We start from the raw sequence: 19,300 nt of genomic DNA, 5'->3' as shown, positions 1-19,300 counted from the left end.
ATATACGAAAACAATCTAGATATAACACCTTGTAGCGTGTACCCTGTGGCACTGTGTTGAATCACTCTTTCTGTGCAGCACTGTCCTGAATTACCCTCCACAGAGTGTAAAACATTAAACTTTGACATCCAGGAGTCTGTTCTAAGAAGACCACGTTTCAGATTAAAACTCCTTCTTGGAAAAAGCTGCTGCTTTGTATTTGATCTTTTACATCTAACCCGTAGCAACACGCTCACACCAACACAGACATTTGCTGGGATCCATACACGCCTTTAGGCAGTACATACACAAACACACACAGGCACACAATATTTTCTGATGCTTTATCACAGATCCATTATTCAGCTGAATATTGTGAGGGCGAGCCTTGAAGCTCTTCCCCAGGATCTTTTCACACGCTGGCCTGATACAAATCAGAATGGCAGCACAACAGTATATGGTTGTGTGTTTATTGAGACCATGTGTGGTGGTGAATAATGTGGCTGATTCACAGGACAGAGCAGGCTGTGGGACAAGCTGTTGGCTGAATCTTGCCTGCCCTTCAATTTTCATGAAACTATTTTCTTCAGTTTTCCTCCTCTGCCGTTTAGACATGAATGTACAAACACACACACTGTACAGAATGTTTTACACTGTCAAGAAAGCACGCACACACAGCCACTATAAGCATGGCCAAACTGAAAATGTGTCTCTCCCCTCTGCCCTCCCTCTCATTTTTCTCCGAGAAGCACTTTTATTTATTTTGGTCCAGTCTCATCACAGACTTCTCCAACGAATATCTGCCAACGCATATGTTGCTCAGATTTATTACAGTTTTTCTCAACTGCTGAGACACATTTCCTGAAATGATGCACCACTTTCTCAAAACTATTAAGTGAAAGAAAAGAAAAAAAAAAACAAAACACTGATCTATACAAGCCTCAAACTTAACATAGTGTAACACTCTATCCAAAAATAGAATCTCTGCTATCTGAGTCAAATGTTGCCCTCAGACTGACCACAAAAGCCATCGACTACAGAGACTAGGCTACTCATGGTGAGGTCGATTTGAGATTGATGGATTGAAATTGACCCACATTGTCTGATGGGTCAGGCCAGTGAGGTTTGCCTACATCAACTGTGAGGTCAGCTGTGGCCTGGCAGTGAGGGAATTCATCTCTGGAGAGACTCCACTCTGATGTCCCCACATGTTCATTAACCCTGGAGAACTGAGTGTTAATTGAGTTCAGTATGTGATGCTTGTACTGACTGTTAATGTTAATTATAGGTACCTGGTGGAGTTCTTGACCACTAGTGGTGCTGTGGACCAGCATACTTATGAGTGGGTTCCTGTTCTGTTTGTCTCTTGGTCGAGCAAGAGGATGCACAGTGTGGTAGTATGGTAAGGTATGCTGCAGTGCAGAAGCAAAGGCAGGAAAGAAGACTGCAAGGTGCTAAAAACAAAAGTCACTTTTGCTAATGTGTTATGAGGAAGGAACACATTCAACATGCTTGTTAGACCTCAAGGATACACACTGTGAGTTTTGGTGAATAACAATGAATGTAAACAAAACTCAGAGAACCTTTAATGAGGACATTGTGCAACCTGTGATCTGTGAGGGAATTTGAGTTTTGTGCAAAAAACACAAGAACAAATCTGCATTATTCTGTATGTGAAAATGGGTACATTTCATTTATAGTTTGGGGAAATTAATCTTTCTTTGGTAGCTGACTGGATGGTTTGAGAACGTTTGTTTACAGTTTTAAAAGAAATTCTGCTTGTTTTCATCTGCTTACTTATTTATTTGAACATGAACTTTTACAGCTGTGGCTGTGAAATGAGTTTGTGAAATTATATCAGAATAAAAGACTGATATTTAAGGAAATACAGCAAATTAGAAAATATTTGTGGGAGATTCATTCCACAGATATCCTTCTCATGTAACTTCTGATGAACAATGTCCATCTCCCCTTGCTTTCTGTCTCTTTACTATCTCTGCCTCTCATCAGCTTCATCTCCCATATTTCAGCGATTCACTCCCCATCTCTTTCATGCCCTGGTTAAATATTCATGATGCTCCTCAGGGCTTGCCTCTCTAGATCCCTGTGACATTAGGGCAGCAGGTGGCAAAGCTGCTTTTCATTAATTACAAACATCTCCCTGAGCAGAAGTCAGTCCCCACCCAGTACATTCACACTCACGAGTTTACATGTGCATGTGCACACATACACAGACTTGGACAGTCATTCAAGCATAGCTGAATGCTTGACAACTTTTAATTTAGTAAGGGCTGGTGCTTGTATATCAGCACAACAAAACTGCTCGCCCCTAATAATAGAACTAGACACAACAGGACAATCAGTGACTAAGTCATATTTATGTACATATAACACATGTATAGAGTTCCTGTTCTTGTGTGTTCAGCTTGGCCTCTGGCTCTCATTGTAGCTCCTGTTTCATCTTAATTCAATTCATTTTTTCAAGCAGAAAAAAACATTGCTGCCACTTGCTGGCATGATGACGCTTGGCACTTTAATTGCACCCACTCAGAGAAGGCAGGCGGGCAGGAGAGTGGATAATGGAGAAATCAGTCAGCCATCCCTCCACCGACAATACAAAAACATATAGAAGCTGGAAACAAGTGAAAGACAGAAGCATCATGAGTGAGGAGATGGACTGACAGTGACATCCACAATGACTGAGGAGCAGCTTGATGTCTGTGATAGGTCTGTTATCGTCATCTCAAATGCCAGACCTGCCTCTCTCCCTGCTACCTTATCTTCCATCTCTTTTCATTATTTGTTCTCTCAAATGTGCAAAACAGACAAAACCCTCCCAGAACCAAATTTAAATACTTTAACAGAATCTCTTAATCTTAAAGGGAGGAGGTGTGTTTTGTGAATAGGTGCTTCGGTTCTACCACTCCTCTGGCACAGAGGCTTCAATCCAGTATTAGTTGCTGGAAGACTCTGCTATGGCCTATTCCTGCATTAGTGGAGACACATGCAGGTGAAGAGCTGGGTGGAGCGGAGCAGGGAGAGGGAGGGGAAGCCGGAGTGGAGTGGTTTGCTTAATTTCTAGAATTTGCATATTGTAGCTTTAAGTAAAGTGGAATCACTTTTTCTGCTGTTCAACGAAAGTTTTAAAGTGGACTGCTGGAACTTAAGTGGTAAGGGTTAGAATTTCTGATGTAGTCAAATCCTTGTTTTAATTATGAAGTCATCATGCAGTGGTTATATTGTGGTTACATGGACAATTGACTGTATTTAAGACCTTCAGTTCTTTAAAACCCTAAAATTGATCAAACAGACACAAAGACTTCAGGCACATTCTCTACAAGGAAACATGCAAATGTTCAGCCACCTCTCTCTGCAACAGAAACACTCATCTCTAATACAAATGAAGTGATGAATCATTGGATCCACCTTTTTGTCAATGGTGGGAGGGACTCAAACCCCACAGCTCTGTGAACGTCCTTCAACTTGTCAAAGCAACAAGCTTGACCACTTTGCCTCTGTCACCAACTTGATTTCACTCCTGCTGATCTACAATGTCAATTACAAAAGGCTGCGCAATCAGCCGTGTTTGTCCACAGGATGAAAAATCACCCGCTGGGTGTTTAACAGTACTGAAGCAAAATTAAAATCAAAAGTATGCAAATGCGCAGAGTGCATCTAGTTTTTGCCTCTTACTGAGTAGCGGTAATTATGTGATGACTAATATCCACTTGTTGCATGAGTCACGCTCACAAAAACATGCTGTCTGAAGATGATGACCTCATGTTCCTCTGAACAAAGACTTTCAGCCATTAAAGACACTTCAAAATGCAGTGTATTTATAATGAGCTCTAAAAACTCTCAAACATCAAAAGTCAGCTATGATGTTTGTGCACTTCAGATAGAAGTCAAAAGCAACCTTCACTGAGTGTTTGGGGGTGTATAATGTACACACATGCACGTTTGTACATCTATCTTTGTGAGGACACTCCCTGAGCGTCAGCCCTCAAACAGCCATTTTAAGGCGTATCAGAAAGTGAGGACCGGGAAAAATGTCCTCATTTTCTGAAAATGTCCTCACACACACACATTGAGTCTTTTCCAGTCAAAGATGAAAGTAACGGGAGACTGATTCGCATCACGCTTGTCCTCATTTAATCTATTTCAGAGGGCCTTTGTTGAGGATGGACTAGATCATGAGTCAATGGTGCAAAGGATGATGGCTCGCGCAGCTTGCATAAGTCTGTCTGTGTATGCATGTGCATGCTGTGCGTGTCTGAGTCGTATGTGGAGGGTTCCACACTAAGGATTTAACTAACAATTACTTTTTATTATTCATGTCTTGATTAACTGATTAATCATCTGGTCTGTAAAACAGCAGATTAATCCTTTTTCTCACTGTTTGCATTGGAAACAACTTCTGAGCTTCACAGAGAACTTGCCTGCATGAGGACACACTGCCTGCATCCCAAAACCTGGAGGCTGGTAAGCAGACTGCACCGGTTTTCATGGATTTTATGTGCCAACAATGATGTAAGAGAGACAGCTAACAATGCCTGGCTAGAGTCAGAAAAGAGAGACAGAGATGCATAACAAGAGCTGTGTGCCTAGATCTCCCTTGGTTCATTAACAGTTGCCACATCTGTTGAGCATTGTTATCAGTGTGAGTTTGTATATTGCGTATGTGTGAGTTTGTTACACTGACAGCCACTAAATGTGCTGCTGAACGGAAACCGCACCAGTATCTCGCTTTACGATTTCACACAGGCGAGACAGACAGCCGTCCCCCATCAATAATCCAATGATACTGAGATTCATTTTTTATTAGAGACTTTTAATGTTTAATGTCCTTACCTTGCCGAGCAAATATACACACAGTTTCTTGAGCCAAAGCCAATTCCTTTTGATCTTAGATATACATGCACTCTCTCCAAGTGTGCTTCCTACAGTCACCTCATCAAAATGAAATAACGTCTCTTTCTTTTTTCTCCTCCTAGTCTGACTCTGGGCTCATCTGAGATCAGTGGACTGACTATCTAACACATTTTCAGCCAATTTAGCTACTAAGCTGTTATCAATGCTATTGACCACACGATGAGGGTCAATCTTCCAGCACAACCATAAAACACTGTTTACTCGAGGTTGACCAAACCACAGAACACACAACCTTCATGATGAATTGCATGTCTAGGTGGGGTGACTGGCTCGGCATTATGGAGGTCAGAGGTCAGGCAAGAAATCAATTTTTACAGCTTCAATTTCAGGTGCTATGACAAAGGACATCAACAATCTCAGACCAGTATGGAGACACAGCTTTCAGCATGGACATTTGTTGCCTTTTGGGACATAAAATCCCATGTTTTGAAGGTTTTGCAAGGGAAACTGTGTAAAAGAGAAAATGTAGAGTTGTGACCAAGATTTAAAATAAATTACGTTTTACATTTGAAAAATCGATCGAAGTTTTGGACTGTTGGTCGGGCAAAACATTTTACAGACTAAGCATGTAACTGATAATGAAAAGCAATCAGTACTTGCAATCCCATTATACAGTAGGTGTGATGAGCTTATATCCAGCAATAATAGTAGCTGCTTTTATAGATCAGTCGGGCTCTAGTGGATTTACATACTGTGGGCTGATTTATTAAAGTCTGGAAGCAACTACAGAACCATGTTTACATGGACTAAAGGGAAAATTCACAGTAACTCCAATGCAATTAGACAAGGGGGTTTAGGTATCCCTTCCTCCATCTCCACTGTGGAAATGGATCAAAGCAAACTCATGGTTAAATTAAAATCTCATGGAAAGAGTCTGCTACATTCTTCCATAAATGTCATATATTCTTTAAGGTGACTGGGTTCATCATTATAGCACAAAATATGCAGGAATATTCTGAAGACCTTCAACTGCTCATTATATTTCCAAAGACATTTAGCAGGTGTGGTTATTGTTATAAGTGTGTATTGGTGTGTTGTTCATGTGACAACTTCATGGTCTCTGAGTCTGATTATGAAAGCATAAGATTTATGACTGATTTGCACACCCCCCCATGACTCGATTAACCCTGCCTGCCACCTCTTCACTGCTGCTGCTCTCATCTCCTTGCTCTCTGATCTGACATGTGGAACACACCCATCTCCAGAAACAGTCTATTTTGTTCATAAACAAAATCATGACTAGCCCCTAAGGGGGCTGTTTTCAGAACCCTTTTGTTATGTTTTTAACTCTTTTGTGGACTTTTGAACTCTTTTTTTAGTTTGTTAAGTTTTGTTTATAGTTCCTATTTTATTTTGAAGTCATTGCCCTTGTGTATCTTGTCTTGTTCTACTTCCTGTCTTTGTCTTGTTTCCCTCCATTTGTGATTGTCTGCCCCGCCCTAATTGGTTTCACCTGTTGCCCATTGCCTTGTGTATTTAAGTCTCGTCATTTGCCTGTGTTCTTTTCAGTTCGTCTGTGTCCATGTCTGTGTCCATGTCTGTGTCCATGCCTGTGTCCATGCTTGAGTCTCACCACGTCAAGTCCTTGTGTTTGTTCATGTTCCTGTGTCTTGCGTTTTCCCCCTCATGGACTTACCTTGATTTCCTGCTTTCAAGTATGGACTTTTGTATTTTTTTGTTTTGTTACTGAGTAATTTTCTCCCTTGTTGATGATTTTTGGTTAATTAAAAGACTTTTAGTTCTACCATTCTGCCTGTCTTGAGAGTTTGGGTCCAAGTCCTTGCCCCCCTCCATGACACAAATTGATAAATTAGTCATTGGCGATGGCAACAAACTGCAATGGGCAGTTTATGCAAAAATATAAAATAAGTGAAGTCAGAGCAGATGTGTTCTTTGTTCTGAAAGGAAATCGTCTGATCAGCATTATTTGGCTTTGAACCCGGTTAATTAGGATCAGAGCGAGCATGTTTCCTATGTTGTGTTACCCCAATGTAGCGGAGGGTGAAGGTCGAAGATTTGTACATTTATTTTTAATGCATCTTTCAGACTAACAGCTGCAAAGTTCTTAAATGCAGGAACAGAGTGCCAACATGCATCTCCACTTCAAGTTATCTTGAAATCAGATGACTGAAAGGTTGAGTGAAAATTTTGCAGTTGCCTGATTCATAGCCCCCACCCCCGCATACATACTAAGTACACCCAAAAATAACATCAGAGAAGTGAAATCTGAATCAACGGGGCTGTCTGTTATGTGTGAAACTCCCCTTCTGTGCTTAAAAATGGAAACTTGATTTTACATGCCCCCACTCCATCAGAGAGGTGTGAAACCCCTGGACTGACTTGTGACACATGGGTTATTGTAATTGGTGTACGTATTTGTAACTGATTTAATTGGGAACATGAAGGGTGACCTCTCTGGGTAAGCAGAGAGGATAGTGGAGGAGGGTCTTACTGAAGTGTAGAAAAATTAGGATATGAAAAAAGGGCTGATTATCTTTGGAGATTGCACATTATTTTACACTTCTACTGAAATAATTTTATTCTCTGTGACTTTGTACTTTTATTCCTTTGCTCATCCTTTGCCCTCGTTTGGTCTATCTCCTTTCATGTCTTTTTGTAAAGCACTTTGTAGTTTTAGTTTTCCTAGATAAAAAACCAGGGGATCATGAAAGTTACTGGGAATCCTCCTCTGGGGACCATTAACGTCTTTACTAAACTTCATGGCAATCCATCTCGTAGTTCAGACCCTTCAGTCTGAACTAAACCGACCGACCCATCGCTAGAGCCATGTTACTAGCATGGTGAAAAACAACACACCTCACCCCAGCCTGAAACTGATATGTGAAACGGAGCAGCAGGTTTTCAGGTTTTCCCCTTCCAGCCATTACTCACTGATAAACGCAAGTGCATCCATCAAAGCTGTAGCTCAGGAGACACCTTCCATATCGTAGCAAAAGGTAAATCATTAAGATAAAGGTTTTGCGTACAATACAAACAGGGCGAGATGAATTAGTATGCCAGGTGTGATCCATCTCTTAAACCTGTCAGGGACATTTTATGGACCACTCCTAAACAGAGTGCTCTTAGTAAATCACTGAAGAAGGGAGGCAGTGCTGTGATTTTTCATGTATTCTGGGCTCCAGAGTGGCCCATGGTAACTGACTTCATCCCCAGAATGTAACATGCAATAATAAGCATTTAACCTTGGGGACAAATTGTCTGTGATTAGCTCATTGGGATTTTTTTTTTAAATATTGTGGTGCACATCATATGTTAATATGAGTTAAGCTATAGCACATTTTATTCAGACATCAGGCAGATGCAGGGGAGGGGCTGCCATCGAGGTCAAGGGTTGTCATATGTCTCAGAAAGGGCGTCTTGACTTAAAACCACAAATGTCAACCTCATCAGGGGAAAATCAGGGGATCACCAAAGTCCTCAGGACACATCACCCGTGAGTCTGAATGTCATGTAAATATTAGATTTTTCACAAGCTAAGTGACCTACTGGTGGCGCTACAGGAAAGATCAAGGGATCACCAGAGTCAGTAGGATTCATCCTCTGGGGACCACGAAATCCTGTACAAAATTTCATGGTAATCCACCCAATAGTTGTTGAGATAATTCCGTCTGGACCAAAGTGGTTGTCTGACCAACCAACAGACTGACACTGCCATTCCTTGAGGCTAATAAGCCAAAAGTTTGATGATTCATTCTCACAAGCATAATTCAAGATCTGTCTTTCTAAGTCTAGCGAGCAATGTTGTGTTAGGGAGGCGAAACTTGTGGTTGCATAAGAGGTCTGTCACTCGGGGCACAGTAGGCATAACTGACAGCTGGGTGCAGCTCCCTTTTCTCTCAGTAGAGGTGAGAAGTGCAGCTCTTCTCCCCACCACTGCATACGTAAACCGAGGGAACTGAAGGATTACTTCTCTTTGGTGTCATGAAGTGAGGTAGATTGTGAGGAGGAAAAGATGAGGAAAGGTTGTTTTTCCACCACGTCGGAAATGAGAAGAAGGTTGTTGGAGTAATATTGTTAATTGGCTTCCCTCTGAGCATCTTTGCTTTTCTGCTTCTCCCCGGAATGATTTCCTTCCCTATTCTCCTTCTTAATCTTTCTCTCCCTCTTAATGGATATCTGTTAGACTCTCAAAATTCCCCAACTTCCCCGTCGGTTTGTGTAACTGTGGGATTTAGTGAGGAAAAAAGTGAGGGAAAAAAAAATGTCGGCCCTCAAGCTGCAACATTTAAAAGAATAAACAAGAACTTGTGCATTATTTTTAGCGAGAACATGCCAAATAGCATGCCAGGGAGGAAAGTGACAGAAAAATGAAGCAAATTTAAATTATGATGGATGAAAACAATTACAGTATGAAAAACTGACTTTGGCCCATCAGTGTGTAATTGCAGGAGATTGAGACAGACGGGCTGTCATATCAAATATTATAAGGGTTTGGTAACAGACTTGGTAGCCTTATACACCAGTCATGCATTTTGTGGAACCCCAGTCTGGAGGTGGTGTTCAGCACCAAGGACAGCGTTGACCACAAACTGTACCAAAGCTATTTTTTTTTTCCACCTTTGGAAGGTTTAGATGTTGCACAATTTGTATGCATGTATATACCTTAAAGGGCATTTGTTGATACTTTACTTTTAAAAAATAAATAAAAAAATCCAAAACCAGCATATAACTCATCCCACCATCCATAAATACTGCTTATGTATCGAAAGCCTGATTCACTGTAGCTTATTCCTCTGAGACATAGTGCTCCATCGTCCAAAGACCATTAAGAACACAAAAATGAGCCACACTGTTGCACTGGGTGACATGTTCATTAATTACAGTTATCTTCAATAGTTTATTTTGCATTGGTCCGTGCACAAATACACACTGTCCTGATGCTGTAACTACTCAGTGGAGTACCAAATGTGTATTAATCCACAGCTGAAAATAGTCACTAACAAAACCAATATTTACCCCAGTCTGAGTGTTGTTTGCTAATAACTACAGTGCCCAGTCATTTTCAAAAATTTCTTAGAGTTTTAAAAAAATGAAACTAATAAATTTGTAACCCGATTTAAAGAATTTACACTATATCTTCAGTAAGAGTTAATGGGCTTGGCCCTGAGTGCCACAGACAGGGTGGGGGGTGGAAAGTATTGAGAGAATGACTGATGCATTGTTTTGGGGCTTTCAAAGGATTTATTAACAGAAGGAAAAATACTGAATAAAACCATGCATTTTAATAATTATCCGAGACCCACCAAAGAACAGCATTATGGTTCCATCCTTGTCTCAGACTAATGGAAAACTAATGACAGTAAAATGACTGTGTCCAACTACTGTCTGATACCAACACTTAAATATATACACTGTATGTCTTTGTTCTTTATTCTGCAACTGAGGAGCAGTTTTGATCTTTTGATAGCTGTTTGTAGACATAAATGTCTAATTCAATTTTAACTTACATTGCTTCTCATATTTTGATGAATTTAATGTCTCTAATTTGTCTCATGTATAAATTATATCAGAAATTAAATTCAATTACTAAATTTAAGAAACAAAATCCCAGTAAGTGAGTAAATGTAAAGTTTGTCTCTATACTGTCTATATTTTTAGCTGTAGAGACATAAATCTGTGCCCTGCAGAGGCAGGCACTGACATAAAAGGCATGCTTGGAGGAGACTTCCAAATGGTAATTGCTGCTATCCCTTTAGAGAGTCCTGTAAAGATACTTCTGATTCATTTTATCAAAGAGACTGCAGCCATCTTCCACAGACACGGTGTGAACCTCACCTTGTCTTCCTTGGAGCTGGAAGAGGTACAAGTGTCATACCGTGATTAGGTGAGTTAAAGTGCAGAGTGAAATGGAGAAAGCAGAGAACAAAATGTCCTCAGGACATTCAAGTGTCATGTGATTTTTGTGTTTCTATGCATGTGGTAAATCTGTATTTCACCTTAACATTGAACTTTTCACTCAGACAACAAAAAAACTAAATTTTGCCTGAGCAGCAAAAGTCATTTTCACCTGGATGATGCCTTTCACATACTGACTATGTCCTGCTCCTGATTGAAGCCCCAAAAAAAGAGAAAAGAAAAAAACAAAAATCACCAGCACTCTGATTCTTGCAAGCTAAGAACTTTATGGGTCACACAATCAAGCACAAAGACAAGCTCTGCACTCTGGTCTGTCCCAGTTACCTGCCCATCGCTTAGGACCTGTATTACCATGGCAACACATGACCTGGACTTGCTTCATCATAGTTTGCAAGTGTACTGTATTCTCTGATTTTCTAAAGCCATGACTGGTTTGAGCAAAAACCCATATGGTGAAACTTTTTGTTTTGTTAAAATACTTTTATGCAAACCAAACATTTATTTTTTTTTATATACAAAGGGTATCTAATAACATAAGAAATTTTGTATTCTTATGAGAATTGACCTTAAAGAAAGACTCCACTGATTTTACACATCAAAGTCTGTTCACAGCTCTTGGGGGTTACTGCTGCATATGTGAGAAAAAGTTAGAGAAATACACATACGATGATAAGACTGCACATCAGTCCCTCCAGGATTTCACTGACTTTTTTGGGGGGGGGGGGGGGTGCTGCCTAAAATGTCTGATTTCATGGTAGCTTACCTAAAAAATTGCAATGTATGTTTTGCTGTTTTTAGGCCTTATTTTGCAATGAAATTGCAGGAGCGAAAAGTGCAGAGGTAGCCACAAGTCCCTTCACTCCACAGTTTGAACTTATTTGCATTTAACTATTTTCTTTCTTTCTCCTCTGCCTCATTCAGTGATGTCTCTCACACACTCATCCTCTCCACATTAAGATAAACAAAAAAGATCATATAGAATCAGATCTGTCTCCTTATTGTTTAGCAGTAATTAAAAATAAACTATAACAAGGTAAGATCTATATGGAATTAATAGGATTAGGTACAGTCTTGTTTGTCTCTGTCAATGGATTTATTGCCCTTTATAGGTAAATTTTATGATAAAATACAATTGTAGTTATATTTCCTATTTTGACTCCCTGTATTTTAAGCCTAACAAGGCACTAGTGCAGCTCTCTAATCCTGAGAACATGCTGAGGTTTAAATGAGATGAGAGTACAATAAACAAGAGGGGGGAGAAAACAGCATCTCGCTACAGCTTTGAAGTGGGAACCGGATCAAATCCCCATACGAAGCAAATTGCCTTTCTTTCCCACCAAGTAAAAAGGATCAAAACTGTCTTTCCTAAAAATAACGATTACTCCCTGTCTCTCCGTGTCTCTGTGTATCCTCCATGGGAAGACAAACACCAAGGACCTTCATGTTTTTGTACTCAACAAAGTTTGGTCTCTCAACTTCTCAAGCAAACACACTGTTTATATGATTTGTGCATTTGCATTAAGGGTATCTTTACATGTATGTATTCATAAAGTGCATTAAATCCGTACATTCTGTGTCGTTTCTGTAGAGATGTGTGCAATATAAAATAAAAAAACCCTGAAATGCTTAAAAATGACATTCACTCTGTATTTTAATTAACAGATCTAAAAATGCCACATCACTCATGATCTACAGTATGAACCAAGTACGATCCTCGTGAGTTCAGGGGGAGAGCTATTTCACTGGAACTGAAAAAATGAACCATTTAACAAGAAACCATGCAGAAGAGAATGAGAGCCTTGAGGATGATAATGAAATTATTCATGTCACAAAGTTCTGTGCCACACTGCAATTAAATAATAAGTCAATATGAGAAAAGAGCCGACTAAGCACTAGACTTTATGAGTTTTGTACTTTTCCGTCCATTAGTAGTAAATGCAGCAGACACAGATAGCTGATGAAGGTCTCTGCTTTGGTTAGATAGGCCTAAATGTACATTACAGACTACAGACTCTCTGTTATAAAAGATGTTACGTAAGTAAATAAATCAACTGCTCGTCCACCCACAAACTCATCCAATCCACGCACAGGGCTATAGAATGGTTGGATACTTTAGTTAATCACACACACAGTGGCAGCTCGAGTACGCCTCCCATGGGTATGAAGGCTCTAATGCTGCACTTACACTTTATATAATGGTGTTAACTTTGGAACTTTAAAAAGCATTTTCAAATAAATAAATTTACCATGATAGGCGGAGGAGCTGTCTGTTTACAGGTGTTGCTGCATATGTGAAAAAAAAAAAAAAGTTGTATAAAGTCTTTCGTGGCTCCAGAGGGAGCTGAGCAAAGTCTGATAAACTGCCTCAAGTGATGTCATGCAAGACAGCGTTGGGTCTGAAAATAACAAGTTTGAAAACGAGAAAAAAAAATGTCTGGTGTGGAGTTAGAAAAAAGTGAGCTTACCAGACTTCTGCGGCCTGCTCCTCTTATTGTTTGAGGCTACATTAACTGCTACTAGAATAATACACCTTAATCTCCTACTGAACTGTCAGTGGTTGAGTTGCATTGCGGGGACTGTAGGTGCCAGGTTTTGATAATGAATTTTATAATGATATATATAATGAATTATATATGTGAGTCTGCCAATGCACTCTTTTTGTGCGGTACTCTTTTAAGACTACTCAGACGCAGTGCCAACAAAAACTGAGCCTGATCTGCCTGAACCTGATCTGCAGGGCTCTTGCACTAGACCATACCGTAAAATATATCTGATGAGACAGATACTAAATACATTAACTATGGTACAATGGTGTGTGTGTGTGTGTGTGTGTGTGTGTGTGTGTGTGTGTGTGTGTGTGTGTGTGTGTGTGTGTGTGTGTGTGTGTGCCTGTGTGTGTGTATGTTTGTGCATGCTTGGGATTAAACTTATTTCAAACTGACAATGAGTGAGAGAAAAAAAAAAGTCTATTAGATGAAACTGCCCAGATAAGGCCCGCTGCTGATTAAGAGTACTACTTCACTGAACACCCGGGACCTGAACTGGCTCTGTGTATGAGGTCACTGTAGAGCTGGACGGACGTAACTGTCTCTTTCTGCTGCCGTGGGCCTTAGCAGTTGCCTGTGTGCGTCTCATGGACAGACAGACAGACACGTGAGTGTGATCATTAGAAAAAATAGACACAATTTTTTTTTTCCTGGCTGCCCATGTGGGACCACAAAACTGGCAAGTGAAAGACACTGTTATCACCCAGGGAGCCAAAAAAAAAAAAAAAAAACTAAAGCATGTCAAACTAATTTAAGAAATCAATATCCTTTCTTGTGAGACTTCTAACATTGGGAATACTCATAGCTCTGGGGACTATAAAGACAATGAATAGCTTAAAAAAAATAAATCCCACTAGTACTTATGGCCCAGTTTTACAAAAGGTACTAAACCTGAAACTGTGTTTGTGTGTGCATGTATGCGGAGGATTTGTCTGTTTGTGCACGTTTGTTTTTGGTTCCATTTATTTAAACTCACCCTAAAGTCAATGCCCACAGTGGAGATGAAGCTACCAGCCAGGAAGGCTCCGTCTTTAAAACGGACCAGTAGACAGGTTTTCCCCACACCAGAGTCTCCAACCAGCATCACCTGTTCAGAAAACCAAGGGGAAAAACTCAGCCAAGAATAACTGGAAGGCTAAACAAAGATAAAGTGTATAAAGGAATAAAACTTCAGACTGACTGACTGATGAGGGCAAGTGTCAGCCAACACTGAAATAACAAGCAAAGAATAATAAAAAAATAAAAACATATGTAGAAGCATGAACAAGAGGGAGCTGTTGCTCATATGTTTAAATTTATATCAGCGTCTGATTGTTTGTCCTCAGAACATTTGAATCATTCAGCTAAATTAGTCCCAGTATTTTGGTTCCTAGCCAGTGAAGAGGGTGTATGTGAATGAGTGTGTGACTGCTCATTATGGCCACCAGTGGATACCCGTAGATACGGCCTGTGCATTTGTGGCTCTGCGTCTGCACATCCATGCATGTGTGTGAACACACGCAACAGACACACTTGTGTTTCATTGCTTCTGAAACACAACAGACCGTCGCGCATTTCTCTTTTTATTCTGAGCTGTGATGAAGCTAAAGGTTTGATGTGATTACTGATATCAGGTTAGCTGAGGGACTGTGGGCCTCTTGGGTGCAGAGAGGTAGAAGGAGGGAGATGAAAGACAGAAGAGGTAGAAAGAAGGGATGTATAGTAATGGATACAAAATGTGGCAAGGGGTAATACGTGTGAGGACTTCACCCTCTGTTTCTCTGAACTCTCTGCTTTTCCTTTATATATATATATATATATATATTTTTTTTTTTTTTTAATTTTTATTTTATTTTATTTTATTTTTTAATTTCTGCATCTGTTTTTCTTCTCTTCACTAGGGGCGGCTGGATAATAGTAGGTGATAGGGCACCGCCCTCCTTCACCCACACGAAAAACACAAGAGTTTATTTTGCTGTTCCAAGTCTAAATATTATCGTCCAATGTGCAGCCTGAACATCATTGTCCAATCATCGATTTCAGTCAGATTGGAAATTGCCGGAGGCGCTCTCATAGACTTACATGTTATTTATTTTATTTTGTTTTATTTTATTTTATTCTATTTATTTTTTATTTTTTCCAAAATGTAGACCCTGCAATGCATTTCTATGGGCACCATGAATTCACGTGCTCCTCACGTGACGTCGCACAGCGCGCATATGCATCGCGTTCACGTTAAGAATCGACATGGCTAGTCTCACGGCTCAAGGAGCAACTCTATGGTGTCATTGCGGGAATTACCATTCGGTCGGCGGAGTAATCAAGATAAATTGGCTATCAAAGAATTAGGACCACCCAGACCAAATTTAAATATCAAGCAGGTGTCTTCAAAGGAAGTATGGTATGAGCGGAAAACGTGGCTAGCAGGATGCTAAGTAGCTAACGCGCTGTAGCTAACGCTACACCTGCCTTCTGATTCGCCTGGATGGAAGCACAGACACCGCCTGGACAACCGCGGGCGTCACCGACACCCACCATCTCTCGGAGAACATGAGAGAACATAAAACATGGAATATGGATATGGACAGCTGGCTGAAACTTTCGTTTTTTGGAAGAGTTAACATCGCCACACCGTTGGATGGGAGCTACATGATAGCTGTGTGTCGTCACAACGATGAGGTGAGCAGGAAGCGCCATATTCTAGGCCGCTTTATTGACTGTGTCAAATTCTGTGGCGTGTTTGAGTTAGCTTTGCGAGGGAAGGATGAAATCGAGGGGTCCAGAAAGCCCGAGGTTTTTCGTGGACTGGGCGACTTAGTGGCGTCGCTGGACGAGGTGTTTGAGGAGCACTTAAAAACGGCCTCGTTATTGTACTCTCTAAATGTTGAATTGTAAATAGTTGTATTGATTGCCCATTGCCATCTGAATATCACTGTATATACTGAATATGCTCTGTGAAGATTTGATTTTCGAGTGTGTTGCCATGGTTACTGTGATGATGACTGTATATGGAGTAAATAGTAGTTATACCAACACTGATTTCGTTCATCGAAACAACTGCTGCACCTAAAATAAAATGTTGTGCGATGAAGACAATGGGATTGTTGTGATTAATTGTAAAGCAGGTCTTTTTCACTTTCAGAGGTATAAATGAGGGCAACCTAGTAGATTACAGTGTATCTGTTGATGGCCACAGTGGAAGTGTTTCATCATAGAACCAGAATAATTGTACTCAAGAAATTAACTGTGAACGTGATGTAGCTGTACAAAAATATTATACAGTATGTACAATTCATGTCTGATGCTGCCATCTAGCTTGTGGTTGAGAAGGAAAGGTGACCAGGAAAACCAAATTATACAATGCAATGTAACATTGTAAAGTGACTTTGGTTATTTTATTCATTGAACGGGTCATCTTAGCCATCATTACAACAATTGCCCCTCCTGAGAGATTTGTCAGGAGTCGCCGCTGTTCTTCACTTGTCTTGTCTTCTTGTCCCTTATGACCCTTTATACAGTTCTGCATGGTCTCAATGTGTGCAGCAGCAATCAGGAGGACGTACCTGGTCTTTCTCCGCCCTTCAATTTTTGTAAGTAAAATCTATTTCCTCGGTGAAGAATTATTTTACAAAGAAAATGTATGACACAATGGGTGACTTATGACGTTGTCCTCTCTGCACTACAAGAAAAAAGGATACATTCTGTAATACTGCAATTGTGATAAAAAGTACATTAAAAGCTACAGGTGGGATTTTGATCAAGACTTGCAAATTATAGGAAATATTGAAATTCTGCTTCAAACTGTAGGACACTTGTCAGACTGCTGAAATAAATTCTGCAATACTGTGCACAGCAGCATTGGTATAGTCCTTGCACACAACAAATAATCAAACAGGAATATCTGTAGTTCACGGAGTGAAGTGGCTTGAAAAGAACAATCAGTTCAATTGTTCTGCAAAAAGAGCAACACAAAGCCATCATTGCACTTGCATCAAACAGCTGCTTCAAAAACATGGAGTAGGTGGCAGAAGTCCCTTGAAGCTATGTTGAGAGTACACACTGAGAATCTGTGGGTGTGAATCTGTGTTTCTGTTGTGGAAGTGTTGTGAAGTGACAGTTCTCTACTCGCACAAGTGCTCACATTATACTTAGGTGAGGCGCACAAACAATTGCTCACTGTAAACTGTAAACCCTGTAAACCTGCGCTGCCGAGACATGCATTCAACCGGTGGCACAGCCCGAGCAAATGATGGTTGTTTGTCGGCTGGTGCAGGGTGGTGTGCACCTTTCCAGGTTATCGATCGTCTATTGACACAGCTGGTGTCAGGGGGCTAGCTGCTGTTTAATGAATAAAGGTGGCCGTGAAACCGAAGACGGTGGAGGCGAAACAGGGGAAGCAGAACAAAGTGGACCACAGACAGGTTCACTGTGTGTATCTTTTTTATCTCTAACTACTCATCCTGCAGGGAAACAGAAGCCAAAAAGTGTCCATATGATTTCGTATTATTTACTCTGTGCTTAATTTACAGTGACCTCTATGGCACGGTTAAGCAATTTATACCGCATCCGTTTCATCATTTTTCCCCCTGTATAAAATGATCAAATAAAACCTACTTTTGCGTGACTTGCAGTTTATCATACATTTACGGAACAACAACAGCAAGCGCCTCACCTTGAAAGCGATGTCATAAAACTCGCTGCTGTTGCTGATGGAGGGTCTGCTGGGATGGACCACACCGTTCATCTGAACAATGCCCGGGCTGCTTCTCGCAGCTTTCCCGGTCCCTTTCCCGGTGGGGCTGCCTGCAGACGGGCTGCTGGTTGAGGCTTTGCCTTTAGCAGCCTTCTTGCGAGACATTTCTCAAGAATTCAAAACTATTTCTGTGAATCTCAGCTGAAGCAAGCAAGCAAACAAACCAGAAAATTCTCTCCCGAAACTGCGAGGTAGGACCGAAAAGTTGCAGCAATTTCACCTGCGCGTTGGACGCATGTTCCTCGACACCTCTCTACTCAAAGTAAGAGTGAAATTGTCCCGAAATGCAAAACGCTGTGGCTTCCGCTGTGGTCGAGCCGCTTCCTGCTCCTGACAGCTTGCTCTTTTCAGGACAGCAGCCTCGGTTCTGCGCGTCGTAGCGGCAGCAATTAGATGTGATGTGGCAGAAAGCGCAGAAAACTCCACCTTGAGCGCAAAGCCACCAGGACACAGACTCGCTGCACTTTGCACTGTGCAAAGCTCGGAGGCGCCTTTTAAGAAAAGCCCCAGCCTTTGTCTTCACATTATAAACTCACCGCGGCCCTCAGAGAATAATGTCATGGGTTTATTTGTTGAAACTTTTAAGGGTGAAACATAGGCGGCACCGTGTACCACGTGACTTGCGTTACGTTATCTGTTGACAACGTACAGATATGACCTATCTACTGTAGTCGGACTATCAGCGGTGATTATGAGGGCGAGAGATGGCACAGGACGCTCTCCGTGGTGCTGAAAATGTGCTGCATCTATACAAATACTGTATGTCCAGTAATGTGATGCTATTGTGTAGTAAAATGCATTTTCGTCCCTTTAGGATATTTTGACATCTTATTTAGGGATATTTTCCGGCAATAATCTGTATTATGGAATTAAGACAGCGTGTCCTAAACCTTCAAAATAAGGTGCAGATGCTGCAAAGCAAAAATGATGCATTTAGACTAGCCTCTCTTTCATTAAGGCACTCATACTCTCTGTTGTATAGTAACCTTTTAAGGTCAATTTGTGATTATACAGTGTATTGTTGTGGTGCATGCTATATAATTGTTATATTTATGCATACTCATGATGACACATGAATATTTTCTCCATTTTATTTAGTATCTTATTCACGTATGAGGCGTAGCTGGAGGCCAGGACTAATTAGAAAAAAAGTAAACCTTTAATATAAAATGAAAAATATGTTGTATTGTGCCAATAAATGCCAAATATTACTTGGGTAATGTGAGCAGAGCGA

General features: G+C 40.7%; 1 protein-coding gene across 2 annotated transcripts in view; it reads right to left on the bottom strand.

Moving 5' to 3' along the window:
- The window catches only part of LOC121198142 (ras-related protein Rab-26-like), a 52,367-nt gene extending 33,778 nt beyond the window's left edge, over positions 1 to 18,589 (bottom strand). The window contains exons 1-2 of one of the 2 annotated variants that reach the window (XM_041062047.1): positions 17,986 to 18,589; positions 14,311 to 14,421 (exon numbers count right to left, since the gene is read on the bottom strand). In XM_041062047.1, the coding sequence (XP_040917981.1) occupies positions 14,311 to 14,421; positions 17,986 to 18,171 (297 nt within the window). In that variant the 5' untranslated portion in view covers positions 18,172 to 18,589. The remainder of the gene's footprint in view (positions 1 to 14,310; positions 14,422 to 17,985) is intronic. The other variant, XM_041062048.1, reaches the window with a different exon arrangement.
- Positions 18,590 to 19,300: the final 711 nt, after the last annotated feature.

Source organism: Toxotes jaculatrix, chromosome 18 (assembly GCF_017976425.1).
Source record: "Toxotes jaculatrix isolate fToxJac2 chromosome 18, fToxJac2.pri, whole genome shotgun sequence".
NCBI lineage: Eukaryota > Metazoa > Chordata > Actinopteri > Toxotidae > Toxotes > Toxotes jaculatrix.
This window is presented reverse-complemented; position numbering and strand designations above follow the sequence as displayed.